This window comes from Hyperolius riggenbachi, chromosome 12, assembly GCF_040937935.1.
Source record: "Hyperolius riggenbachi isolate aHypRig1 chromosome 12, aHypRig1.pri, whole genome shotgun sequence".
In the NCBI taxonomy this organism is placed as follows: domain Eukaryota; kingdom Metazoa; phylum Chordata; class Amphibia; order Anura; family Hyperoliidae; genus Hyperolius; species Hyperolius riggenbachi.
This window is the reverse complement of record NC_090657.1, coordinates 29,012,910-29,026,681: the sequence shown is the minus strand read 5'-3', so window position 1 is coordinate 29,026,681 and position 13,772 is coordinate 29,012,910. Positions and strand designations below refer to the sequence as shown.

Here is a 13,772-nt window from a genome sequence, read left to right as displayed (position 1 = left end):
TATTCAGGAAACATTTTACCTCAGGCAAACCTAATGCCGGGCATACACGGCTCGTCCCCGTGGGCTTCCCTTATCAGCCGCTCGATTCCCCGCTATTGTCCGCCCACGGGGATCGAACGGGGAATCTATCCAGCAGGTCATCGGACCTGTCGGATATTATCAATCGAGCTATCCGCAGCTCGATTGATAAGCCTGCGGTCGAGCCGTGTATGCCTAGCATAAAGTTAACTCTTCTGTCTAAGTTAACTTTTCAATCCGTAAAAATAACTCCAGAATTCTAAAGTTAAAGACAGGCTGTTAATTAACTGCGTGTGAAAATAACTACAGAGGAGGTAACTTATCGACAGAGGAGGTAGCTTATCTACAGAGAAGGTAGCTTATCTACAGAGGAGGTAGCACATCTACAGAGGAGGTAGCACATCTACAGAGGAGGTAGCTTATCTACAGAGGAGGTAGCACATCTACAGAGGAGGTAGCTTATCTACAGAGGAGGTAGCTTATCTACAGAGGAGGTAGCTTATCTACAGAGGAGGTAGCTTATCTACAGAGGAGGTAGCTTATCTACAGAGGAGGTAGCTTATCTACTGAGGAGGTAGCTTATCTACTGAGGAGGTAGCTTATCTACAGAGGAGGTAGCACATCTACAGAGGAGGCAGCTTATCTACAGAGGAGGTAAGTTAAGGAATGAAGAGATAAGATAGGTCTCTCACTGTGTGGTGGCAAGTTTACTCTTGCCTTATTATCTGCAGCATGATCTTAGTGAATTGAGGCCATTACCTGGCAGGACTAACGATGTTGCCACTTGTGATAAATTTCAAAACATATATCAGGGTGAAGAGAGATTTTACAATCGGCAAACTGAATAAACGATTTATAAATTAATATTGTGTAAAAAAAAAAAAAAAGGATACATTTCACAAAATGCAACAAGGTTCACAGACTGCAAACTGTCAGGACCATGGGCATGACATCATACTGTGGGAGGGGTTACCACAATATCAGCCATACAGCCCATGATAACCTATTAGAGAAAAGGTAAATATTTCTCATGGGAAAGGAGGTATCAGCTGCTGATTGGTTGAAGTGCAATTCTTGGTTCCAGTTCCTCTTTAAGTTGCCTTATGTTCCCTCCAGCCACACTTGGGAAGGCAGGATATGAAGCAGAGGCCTGGGGCTCTGTACTGGGTTCTGTATGGCCTCTCCCTGTAACTTGACATTACCTAGTACAGTAACAATAGTAAAAATGGCATAAGAATTTTAGAATATCAGCGCTGTAAACTAGCCACTTCCTCCAACACCATGACGTCACAACTGATATGATCAGTTTTGTGCGGTAGGGTTTTGATATACGCATCTGTTCATGCTTCCTCAGTGTGTACACTTGTGTTCTGTGATTTGCCTATAAATAAAGTCTGTTAGTGTTCTGTGACACAGAGCAGAGATCAGTTTGCTGACAGTAATTCAATGATTGAGTCACTGAAAACTTTATTGTAAAAGGTAAAAAATAAACAGTATGTACAACATCACAAGGCTCCTTCTCCCAGGGTAGAGAACACAAGATCATTCTGTAGCAAATGCGGCCAGCAGGGGGCTCCGCTGAGACACTTCCTGAGGTGACACGAGGCCCAGTCATCATTAGGGCTTATTTCACAGCAGTAACAAGGGTGGCCTGAAATGATGCAGTGACGACACAACGCTGGTTGTGGCTGAGATGCTGTTTATATGGCGGCTGTCCCCTATTCTTACATAGGGTAATTTAGGACCACATCCTGTTTGGCCAACTCCAACAACATAGGATCGTCGAAAAACTTGCTGATACTTACATCTTCACTCAGGCCCTGAAATACAGACAGCATATCAGAAATAATGGCTACATTGCTTATATAAGAATTTACTGTATATTGATTGGACAGTAATATACTATATATATAATATTACAATTACTGAGACAGTAATAACAGAAGTAAAGTTTCCCTACAAAGTGAAGCAGCATATAGATATTATTACTACATAGGTGGGACAATTGTGCTCACTCAGCCCAATGGGCTCTATTGACAAAACTTCTCATAAATGACTTTTTATCTCCTAATTGATAAAAATAACCTTAACATTTACAAGCAAAATAATCACTCAAAGTAAAATGTTCCTGATTAACTTTGTTTCAATATGACTTTTCTTACCTTAATTATATTATATTTTTGCTCTTTGGGTACTTAAAAATGTAATATAGACAAGGTGAAAACAGGCAAAAAGCTTTCTGAATCAGGATGCCCAATGTCTGCAAACCACTGCTTACAGTCTCTGATCTGTAGCCATTATTCTGAATGGTTAAAGAGAACCCGAGGTGGGTTTGAAGAATATTATCTGCATACAGAGGCTGGATCTGCCTATACAGCCCAGCCTCTGTTGCTATCCCAAACCCCCCTAAGGTCCCCCTGCACTCTGCAATCCCTCATACATCACAGCCACGCTGCTGACAAACAGCTTGTCAGAGCTGGCTGTGTTTATCTCTATAGTGTCAGTCTGCTGCTCTCCCCGCCTCCTGCAGAACTCCAGTCCCCGCCTGCTTCCCTTCCCTCCCTGCTGATTGGAGGGAAGGGACGGGGGCAGGGACCGGAGCTATGCAGGAGGCGGGGGAGCAGCTGAGACTGACACTACAGATGTAAACACAGCCTCACAGCACGGCTGTGATTTATGAGGGATTGCAGAGTGCAGGGGGACCTTAGGGGGGTTTGGGATAGCAACAGAGGCTGGGCTGTATAGGCAGATCCAGCCTCTGTATGCAGATAACATTCTTTAAACACACCTCGGGTTCTCTTTAATCAAAGTGGTACATTTAGTAAAACGGCACTAAAGTAGTAAATCAATGATCTTCATTGAACGTGATCAGTCAAAAAACTGACAATAATAATTCATGATGATTTGGTTTTAAAAATACATTAACGTGGACCCAAATTAAAAATACAAGATGTTAGAAATAAAATCTATTTTCTAAATTATAATAATAAATAGCAGCCTTTTTTAGCTGCATGATGACAAATATAAAATATTTTACATTTATTGGAGGAACCCCTCCCTTCCTTTCATATTGCCGGGACAGAATCCGGCAGACTGGTGGAGGAGATAGAAAACAAAACACAGGCTTCTACTGATGTCACAGGGGAGGTTTCTACTGATGATGTCACAGGGGAGGTGATCTCAGCTTGTGTGAGATTTCACATAGACGACGCCCCTGTGAGGGAGGGTAGCTGATGACAAACACACCCATGATCTAAAACCTCCTACTAAGCTCAGAAGTAATGGCTGCCACCTGTATAACCCTAGTTATGAAAAGAGAAGGGGGAAAAGCATGCACTGAAATGCTTATAGGCTTGAAGGAGTGTTTATCTTTGTATGTGTCAGAGTGGTGCAACTAAATATTTTAAATTAAAAAAATGTTTGGTTTGGGTCCGCTTTAAAACGTACCCCATAAAACTTCAAGCCAATAAGCCAGATGCGCATAATAATAATAATAATTGTATATATATATATATACAGACACACACACACACACAATCCGATAAAACCCAGTGGGAGCTCAGAAATGAACCCCCAGGTGGTTGAACCCCGGTTCAGCATATTGTGTGCAAAAACCAATGATCAAAGTATAAATATACAGAAACTGCATGCTTGCAAAAAAAAAAGTGACAATGAACAATAATGTAAAGTAACAGTAAATCGAAGCAAATGCAAAGTGCAATATCCAGTGCAAAACTGATGAAAAAGTTCTAATGCTAAACGAGTCTGCAAATAAACAAGCGCCATCCCCACTGCATGTGCACCATCTAATTAGCACCACGTCCAATTGTGGCAACCAATCACAGCGGGGAGGGCAGAAGGGTCCGCGCGTGACCGGGGGAGACAGACACACATACAGCAGAAAAATTATTATTATTATAGTTGCTCCCATTGTGTTCAGGAAGCATACCTTATATGGATTGTGTGTTTCCTAATAAACAATAAGAGAAGTACAAACTGGACTCCCTTTGAATACTTAGACTTTACATACCTTCCTACGCCTTGTTTTGATCATGAACTCTCTGGCAAGGTGAGGTGCTGGTTGGGGCTCCAGAGGTCGAATAATGATGCTCTTGTCTAGAGGATCTCCCGGCACAATCTACAATGAGAACAGCAGCAAGACGGTGAGCTCTAGTGAGTGTACACTCAGGAGTGCTACGCTGTGCCCACTGCAAGGACAGAACTACAAATCATGGGGGCCCCAAGCAAAACTGTGATAGGGCCCTTCTGTTCACAACCCTTACTTTGCCTCTTCTTGGTGACTGTCACAGCCTGGGGGCCCATCTTATAAGCATCATAAAACAAGTGTGGCCATCAGGATCTTCACTCCCACAACATGTGTAACCACAAAAACACCTGATCTGGAGTATCAGAGAAAGGTAAGGTAGTTGGTAGTGGGCCTCCCCCCCATGCCTCGGGGTCCCCCTGCGGTTGCAGGGGCAGCTCCCCCCCTAGTCACGTCCCCGGAAAACTGTGCATCAGTAAAGCTACCTGATGTCATCTCACCTGCCAGTGATGGAAGACGGACAAACAGAAGGCCTGTCCTTGGGTGTGCGTTCGCAGATCGGTCTCAAACCCAAAAGAATCGATAGCCGGAATGAAAGCTTTGATGGTATAGAGCGGAGATCCTGGAATCGGGGCATCCTGTGTCACATGACCCCTACAAGAAAGGACAGGCTGCTTAACACAGAAGCAGGGATGATATGCATTCTGTGTATATTGATGAAGCATCAGATACTCACCTCCTCCTAGCCAGGACAGTATACACAGCAGACACACAGTCTGCAGGCGCTTGAACTTCTACAAAGTAATATGGCTCCATGAGACGGGGAGTGGCCTGAAACACAAAATAAATGTTAACAATGGATGAGGAAGAATGGAGTACATACATGCAATTGCACTCCTACCAGCAGTGGCTGGATAGTGTCATGATTAAGAGCTCTGTCTATAGTGGAATGGTTAAGGGCTCTGCCTCTGACACAGGCAACCTGGGTTCAAATCTCGGCTCTGCCTTTTCTGTAAGCCAGCACCTATTCCGTAGGAGAGCTTGGGATAGACTCCCTAACACTGCTACTGCCTATAGAGCGCGTCCTAGTGGCTGCAGTTCTGGCGCTTTGAGTCCGCCAGGAGAAAAGCGAGATAGAAGTGTTATTTGTCTGTCTCTGCCTCTGACACAGGGTTCGAATCTCGGCTCTTCCTGTTCTGTAAGCCAGCACCTATTCCGTAGGAGACCTTGGGATAGACTCCCTAACACTGCTACTGCCTATAGAGCGCGTCCTAGTGGCTGCAGCTCCCTTGCTTTTAGTCCACCAAGAGAAAAGCAGAATATAAATGTTCACTGGTAATAAAGCCAGTCCTTACATCAGCCCCTCATATACCGCTGAGCACATGCTGCGGTGTCCACTCATAACAAGAGCTTTGGCTTTACAAATGACTTATGTGGCTTATGATGTGCACACTAAGATACCGGCACATGTCTGATATTTCATGTGGTTTGGTTTTTTGCTGTCGCACAGAAGTAGTACAGAGGGGATGTGTTACAATGCTACTGATTCTGTATATGGACTGGATCCCTCTGTAGGGGATCCAGATCACATGACCTGCCCCTCTGTAGGGGATCCAGATCACATGACCTTGCTCCTTCATAGCTGCAGTGCACCCACACAGATAAGCAATCAGTCTGAGCATGCCAGCGTACAGGGCAAGCTGAAACATGCTGACAGAGGCAGCCAAGTGTGACTGTGACACTAAATACGGACTTCTTCCTATGCCCGATGTGGAATTGCCTTCCATTCCAACACTGTGGGTCTTAAAGTGTTGAAATGTGCTACCATATCAACCAACTGCATTCCAACACTTATTTTAAAGGACAATTGTAACGGGAGGGATAAGAAGGCTGCCATATTTATTTCCTTTTAAGCAATACCAGTTGCCTGGCCATCCTGCCAATTCTCTGTCTCAAATACGTTTAGCCATAGACCCTGAACAAGCATGCAGTAGATGAGGTGTTTCTGATATTATTGTCAGATCGGACAAGCTGCATGCTTGTTTCTGGTGTTACTCAGACACTTCTGCAGCTAAATAGATCAGCAGGACAGCCAGGCAACTGGTATTGTTTAAAGGATACCCGAAGTGACATGTGACATGATGAGACAGACATGTGTATGTACAGTGCCAAGCACATATAGAACTATGCTGTGTTCCTTTTTTTTCTCTGTCTAAAAGAGTTAAATATCAGGTATGTAAGTGGCTGACTCAGTCCTGACTCAGACAGGAAGTGACTACAGTGTGACCCTCACTGATAAGAAATTCCAACTATAAAACACTTTCCTAGCAGAAAATGGCTTCTGAGAGCAAGAAAGAGGTAAAAAGGGGAATTTCTTATCAGTGAGGGTCACACTGTAGTCACTTCCTGTCTGAGTCAGGACTGAGTCAGCCACTTACATACCTGATATTTAACTCTTTCAGACAGAGAAAGAAAAAAAAAGGAACACAGCCTAGTTATATGTGTGCTTGGTACTGTACATACACGGGTCTATCTCATGTCACATGTCGCTTAGGGTATCCTTTAAAAGGGAATAAATATGTCAGCCTCCGTATTCTTCTCACTACAGTTGTCCTGTAAAATAAGTCCTACAAATATGATCATCGCTTTGGTACCATGAACTGCACTTTATCCCCACTGGCAACACTTCCATAAAAAAACTAGCATTTCTGTCCACAGTTCAGTCTATGTATATTTAACTGGTTTCAACTATCTTAAAATGACACCCTGATGTACTTGCATTACATTCACCATTTTTAAAGTGAACCTTAAGTCAGGAAAAAAAAAAAAGGAGTTTTACTCACCTGGGGCTTCTACCAGCCCCCTGCAGCAGTCCTGTGCCCTCGCAGCCACTCACTAATCCTCTGGTCCCCCGCTGCTAGCTAGTTTCGTTTTTGCCGACAGGCCCGTCAGGACTGGCCACGCGTAGCTTTTTCCGCATTCCCGACTGCAATTAGCGCTATTGCGGGCCGCAACGCGTACAAAAATACGCGTTGCTGCATATCTATGCGTTCGTAATGCGACAACGCGTATTTTTGTACGCGTTGCGGCCTGCAATAGCGCTAATTACAATCGGGAATGCAGAAAAAGCTACGTGTGGCCAGTCCTGATGGGGCTGTCGGTAAAAACGAAACTAGCTGGCAGCGGGGGACCAGAGGATTAGTGAGTGGCTGCGAGGGCACAGGACTGCTGCAGGGGGCTGGTAGAAGCCCCAGGTGAGTAAAACTCATTTTTTTTCCTGGCTTAAGTGTCCCTTTAAGCCACAGATGTGACAGTAAAGAAGCGGCAGGCAGTGTTGATCTTGGTAGAATAACATGCTTTGAAGCTATGAACTGCATAAGACGTGCAGTACAAATTCACTTCTAATCTTCTACAGCACATCGCCACCACTTTGTGCAGACTAATGATTTAATAGCAGACTTCTTATCAGCTATGATGCCTGTGAAGACGAGAAATGCAGACGGCTTCTGGGAGAACACAGGAAGAGCAGAGGTCACTGACCAGCCGCACAAGCAATGATGACGTACTGTATATTCTGGATATTCCAGCACACTGTCACAAGACATGAGCTCACCATCAGGAAGGCAGAGTAGACCACTCTACGGGCTGTAGGTATGATCTGTCCCCCACCGCGGTGCAGAGGCTCCTGAGCAATCACTGCATCCAGGATCTTAAACTTCACATTCCTGATCACTGATGAAAACAGAAAACTACAGTTAAAGCGGATATGAGATGAAAAACTATAACAAGTAACTTGTCTATATATCTTATCTAAAGTTAAGATAGTTTACACAACATATCTAGCTGCAAACAGCTTCAAAAGTTTATGATTATTTATTCCTGTGACACAGTGAGGGCAGCCATGTTCTGTTTGTCACAGGCTGAGGGCTGGAGATGCTATCAGCTTGCCTGTGTGTAAATTCAATCCCCTCTCCTCCTCCCCTCTGCCTCTGAAATCAGTTGCAAGTAACCTCCTCCTGCCCAGACTGAGTTCCCATAAGCCCATGCTACAGTGCCAAGGCACTGTGAAAAAGCTGTGGGCGTGGCTTGTTTAGTTCATAGGGAATTAGAGTATCAACAAAAAAAAACCCAAAAAAGTATTTGGCTTGAAGAATGCCCTATAAACTACGGTATATGAAAGGAACACAATTATGCAATGAGTAAAGTTTATCTCGGATCCACTTTAAAGGTGGAAAAACATGGATCATTCCAGTAACACATGACAATGACAGATTCAGAGGACAGGATTGATCTTCCCTTGTAGCAGTGAATTCCATTTTACTGAGACTGTGCTTGGTGTTTGGCCTGTATCTTGGCACCTTAATTACTGGGATATAGATTGTTAAGACTTTTGACATATGTTTGAGCGTTTTTATCTGGCTTAAAGTGTACATGAGGTGAAACCTGCAAGAAAAAACAGATACTTACCTAGGTAGGGGGAAGCTTCTGGATGCTGCCAAGGCTTCCCATGTCCTCCTCGCCTCCACCGTTGCTGCACATGGACCTCTGGAACACATCCAACAAGAGCTTGTCAGAAAGGTCATCATGGCCGCGCTCCTCACCGCGCACGAGAGCAACCATACAGTGCCTGCGCAAATATGGCCTTGCCTGCACAGTGAGTCAGAGACGCTTATGAACAAGCTGCTCCTTCCTACTGTGCAGACGTACCCGCCCAGACACAGTGCATGAAGAGGGGCGTGGCTGTGATTTTCCAGAAGGTCCCAGGCAAGGAGGACACAGGAAGCCTTGAGGATCCACAAGCTTTCCTCTACCTAGGCAAGTATGTTTTTTTCTTTCACCTGGGGTACACTTTAAAGCAAATAATTTAATAAAACACATTTAACCCCAGGACTCAGAAATAACAGGCACTTCGTACATTCCATGAAAGCTGCATTTTTTTATTTATGCATTCCATTTTGTTCACTAAAGTAAGATCAGCAATGCAGCTCTATTGAACCTAAAGGTAAAGACTTACACTCATCACAGAGGGGCCCCTCTCTTGTACCCCACTGGAAGCCTTGTACAATGCTGTCCTTCACAGAGCTCAGCAGCGCTTTGTCCACCTGGTGAGACACACAGAAAAGATACAGGGTTAGTTGTTTCATTGACATTGGAACCAGGGCTGTGGAGTCGGAGTAATTTTGGGTGCCTGGAGTCGGGAATGCACCGACTCCGACTCCTAATGAATTTAAAGGGATACTGTAGGGGGGTCAGGGGAAAATGAGTTGAACTTACCCGGGGCTTCTAACGGTCCCCCGCAGACATCCTGTGTTGGCGCAGCCGCTCACCGATGCTCCGGCCCCGCCTCCGGTTCACTTCTGGAATTTCAGACTTTAAAGTCTGAAAACCACTGCGCCTGCGTTGCCGTGTCCTCGATCCCGCTGATGTCATCAAGAGCGCACAGGGCAAGCCCAGTATGGACACGGGCGTGCAGGCGCAGTGGTTTTCTGACTTTAAAGTCAGAAATTCCAGAAGTGAACCGGAGGCGGGGCCGGAGCATCAGTGAGTGGCTGCGCCAACACAGGATGTCTGCGGGGGACCATTAGAAGACCCGGGTAAGTTCAGCTCATTTTCCCCTGACCCCCCTACAGTATTCCTTTAAACTGTAATTAAAATAGAAATATGACAAAATGTTCTATTTCTCAGATAATAGTCATCATAAATAATTTATACCTGCAGTAATAGCTGTGCTTAGTGCACAAAAATTAAATAAACCAATCAAAATAAGTTACTTGTGCTGCTTCAATAAAGCAGTCCCCATATTTATAAAGTCACATATACATATCTGATTGTGACTGTACAGTATATATGATGTGTACTCAGGAATCTCATATATGTTACGGCCAGAACCCGAAGTTTGGCCACTTCTAGTTCTGGCCGGCCACTTCGGGTTCTGGCCGGCCAATGCGCGAAGTGGCCGCTGCGCTGCGGCCAATGTTGAAAATGGAATGATTCCTCTGACATTAATGTATCTTCTGGCCGCAGCGCAGCGGCCAAACGTAGAACAACTTAGTTCATTTAATGCAATTCTGCCGGCAGCAATGTAACAATTCAAGCCGCTGGCTTTTTCTCTGCCTCTCTCTCTCTCTCTCTCCTCTTATGGGCAGCAGGCGGGGACACGCGTGTCCCCGGGAGTCGTTCGTCGCACCAGGAAAGCAGAGCGGGGAGGCTGCAGACATCGCTTCTGCCAGCACCCGCTCTGCAAGAACGGCAGGATTCCCCTGCCGCGACGAACGACTCCGGGGGGACACTCGTGTCCCCGCCCGGCTGCCCATAGGAGAGAGCGAGAGAGGCGGGAGGGGGGGGGGGGGGGGGGAGAAGGAGAGAGAGAGAGATGCAGAGAAAAAGCCGGCGGCTTGAATTGTTACATTGCCGCCAGCTGAATTGCATTAAATGAACTAAGTTGTTCTACGTTTGGCCGCTGCGCTGCGGCCAGAAGATACATTAATGTCAGAGGAATCATTCCATTTCTAACATTGGCCGCAGCGCAGCGGCCACTTCGCGCATTGGCCGGCCAGATCCCGAAGTGGCCGGCCAGAACTAGAAGTGGCCAAACTTCGGGTTCTGGCCGTAACATATATACTAAATAACATCTATGCTGTAAGAATGTGTAGCCGTGTCACGAATAGAGATGGTTAATGAGCTGGAAATAATTCTACGTTGATTCTGATTTATGCAAATGTATTTTGCTCATGAAATCAAATAATTTGATATGTTGTTAAAATTTGGTTTGGTGACTACGAATTAAAGGGTACCTGAGAAGGATGAAAAGAAAAGTGTTATACATACCTGGGACTTCCTCCAGCCCCCTTCAGGCTAATCAGTCTCTCGCTGTCCTCCACCACCTGGATCTTCTGCTATGAGTCCCGGTAATTCAGCCAGTCAGCGCAGTCCGGCCACATGCCGCTTCCACAGCTAGGAGCATTCTGCACCTGCACAATAGTGCTGCGCAGGTGTAGTACGCTCCCGGCGGCGGAGTGTGTGCATGCGCACTACACCAGACTGGCTCAAGCACATGGGCTCATAGCAGAAGATCCAGGTGGCGGAGGAGGAAAGCGAGGGGGCTGGAGGAAGCCCCAGGTATGTATAAAACTTTAATTTCATCTGTCTCAGGTTTACTTTGTTACACAGTAGTACTACACTCTACATATGCACTCCCCACAGAGTTGCAGGGAATCCACTGAGAATGTTGTGCACATTGAACACAGAGGTGTTGTCTATCACCCATAAACCTGGTTCAGATTGTGCATGAAAAATGTGTAAAGCCTCATCTACACGGGTAGATGAGGCTCCGATCCGGCGGCTCGATTAGCCGCCGGATCGCCTCTTCCGCGTCCCCGCGCATGCCTGCCGCGTCCCTGCTCGTCGCGCGTGCGCCGGATTCGATTCCCCGCTCGTCCCCGCCGGCGCTGCTTATCTTTCGCTCGATTCCCTGCCATCGTCCCCTCGCGGGGAGCGAGCAGGGAATCGGCGGTGGGAAGATCCGTCCTGTCGGATCTTATCAATCGAGCCGCATCAGCGGCTCAATTGATAAGGAGCATCGCCGCCGCATCTACGCGTGTAGATGCGGCTTAATAGAGGAAGAATCGCCTCATTCCCCTGCAGAGTACCTGCACATCACTCTTATATGTACCCACACTCACATTCCCTAGGGCCTGATAGATGTTCTTTGTTCCGGTCTGTACCTTTTTCAAGTACTCTTACCAAGGACTAGTTTTAGTCTAGACTAAAGGGAATAAATATGGCAGTCTCCATATCCTTCTCACTTCAGTTGTCTTTTCAAATTCCTAAGTGTTGGCAGTTAAGAGACGAATTTCATGTTACATACTTTCAATCAACAAGATTGTAATATGCAAATTAGAGGAGTCGGAGATTCGGTGGAATCCTAAACTGAGGAGTCGGAGTCGATGGATTTTTGTACCGACTCCACAGCCCTAATTGGAACACACACCACGATATACATGGAGAGTGGTGCTGGCATGCAGTGACAGCTTGGAGGGGAAATAAAGAACATGTACGCTGATAGTAACAACACTCTAATTTTTCATGTGGGAAAATCAGATGCTACAACTTGTATAAGTGTTACTAATACTTCAAGGTACATCAGGGGAAAATTGAGCTGCAGTGGATCTTTTAATTACTGATTCTCAGGGGATCGCAACAACAAAAGGAATCACTTTAAAGAAAACCTGTATCATCAAAAAGTTCCCCTGGGGGGTACTCACCTCGGTAGGGGGAAGCCTCCGGATCCTAATGAGGCTTCCCACGCCGTCCTCCGTCCCTCGGGGGTCTCGCTGCAGCCCTCCGAACAGCGTCGATGTAAATATTTACCTTCCCGCCTCCTGCGCAGGCGCTGTGGCGGCTCTCGGCTCCGAAATAGGCAGAAACACCCGATCGCCGTCAGGTCTTCTCTACTGCGCAGGCGCAAGTTTCCGGCGCCTGCGCAGTATAACGGACCCGACTGAGATCGGGTATTTCCATCTATTTCGGACCCGAAAGCCGCAACAGCGCCCCCGCTAGAGCCTGGAAAGGTAAATATTGAACAAGCTGTCGGATCTGTCGGGGCCCCTGTTTGGAGGGCTGCAGCGAGACCCCCTAGGGATGGAGGACGGCGTGGGAAGCCTCATTGGGACCCTGAGGCTCCCCCCTCCCGAGGCGAGTGCCCCCCAGGGGAACTTTTTGATGTTACAGTGTCTCTGTAAATTTAGTTGCCTGCTAGTAGGATTCAAGCTAGGAGGGTGATTTATGTTTCTATAGGTGAATATGGGAAGGAATAGGAGGTACTGAGCATATAAATATACTTATGGTAATGTATTAGACAATTGGTGACGACAGGGGTGAATAGTTACACTTTATATCTCGGGGAAGGAGAATCTGATATAGTTGCACTGGTATGCACATTTATAGTGGGATATTAACTTGCACAGGGCACTTTCTATGAGTTGATGCAAAGCAGTAACAATGATTTGCAGTGATTGGATTAATATAGATATGGGGGGTTGCTGGGCACAGAGCACCTTACAAGGCAGCACTGGGGACTACAAGGGTTAATTAGGTACGCATAGGGAGGAGTGGATACTGATTACACAGTGATCAGATATAGGGTGAAAGTAAGGGAAGTTTGTTTATATGTTAATTACTACTGGTATTGTTGTATATTGTTCTTAAAGGACCGCTATCGCAAAAAACTGTAAAATTTGAAAAATGCGTGTAAACATACACAAATAAGTAGTATTTTTCTTCCAGAGTAAAATGAGCCATAAATTACTTTTCTCCTATGTTGCTGTCACTTACAAAAGGTAGCAGAAATCTGACAGAACCAACAGGTTTTGAACTAGTCCATCTCCTCATAGGGGATTCTAAGCAAGGCTTTTATTCTTTATAAAGACACTCCCTGAAAAGGATTTAAACAATGATGCTGGCCGGCCTCCCTGCTCGCTGCACACATTTTTGGCAGTTGGACAGAGCAACTGCCATTCATTTAGTGCTTTTGAAAATAAACCCAACCCTGAGAATCCCCTATGAGAAGATGGGCTAGTCAAAAACCTGTCTGTTCTGTCAGATTTCTACTACTTGCTGTAACTAACAGCAACATAGGAGAAAAGTAATTTAGTACAACAAATGGATAGGACATGCAGCTGATACAAATATAGAAGCAGGAAGCCAGGAG

At 45.8% G+C, this 13,772-nt stretch overlaps 1 protein-coding gene across 3 annotated transcripts in view; it reads right to left on the bottom strand.

The window, feature by feature from the left end:
• Positions 1-1,468: 1,468 nt before the first annotated feature.
• Positions 1,469-13,772, bottom strand: part of EFTUD2 (elongation factor Tu GTP binding domain containing 2) — a 179,410-nt gene continuing 167,106 nt past the window's right edge. For all 3 annotated transcript variants that reach the window (XM_068263300.1, XM_068263301.1, XM_068263302.1), the window contains exons 23-28: positions 9,078-9,165; positions 7,677-7,795; positions 4,800-4,894; positions 4,564-4,717; positions 4,049-4,156; positions 1,469-1,838 (exon numbers count right to left, since the gene is read on the bottom strand). In XM_068263300.1, coding sequence (XP_068119401.1) covers positions 1,743-1,838; positions 4,049-4,156; positions 4,564-4,717; positions 4,800-4,894; positions 7,677-7,795; positions 9,078-9,165 — 660 coding nt within the window. In that variant the 3' untranslated portion in view covers positions 1,469-1,742. The remainder of the gene's footprint in view (positions 1,839-4,048; positions 4,157-4,563; positions 4,718-4,799; positions 4,895-7,676; positions 7,796-9,077; positions 9,166-13,772) is intronic.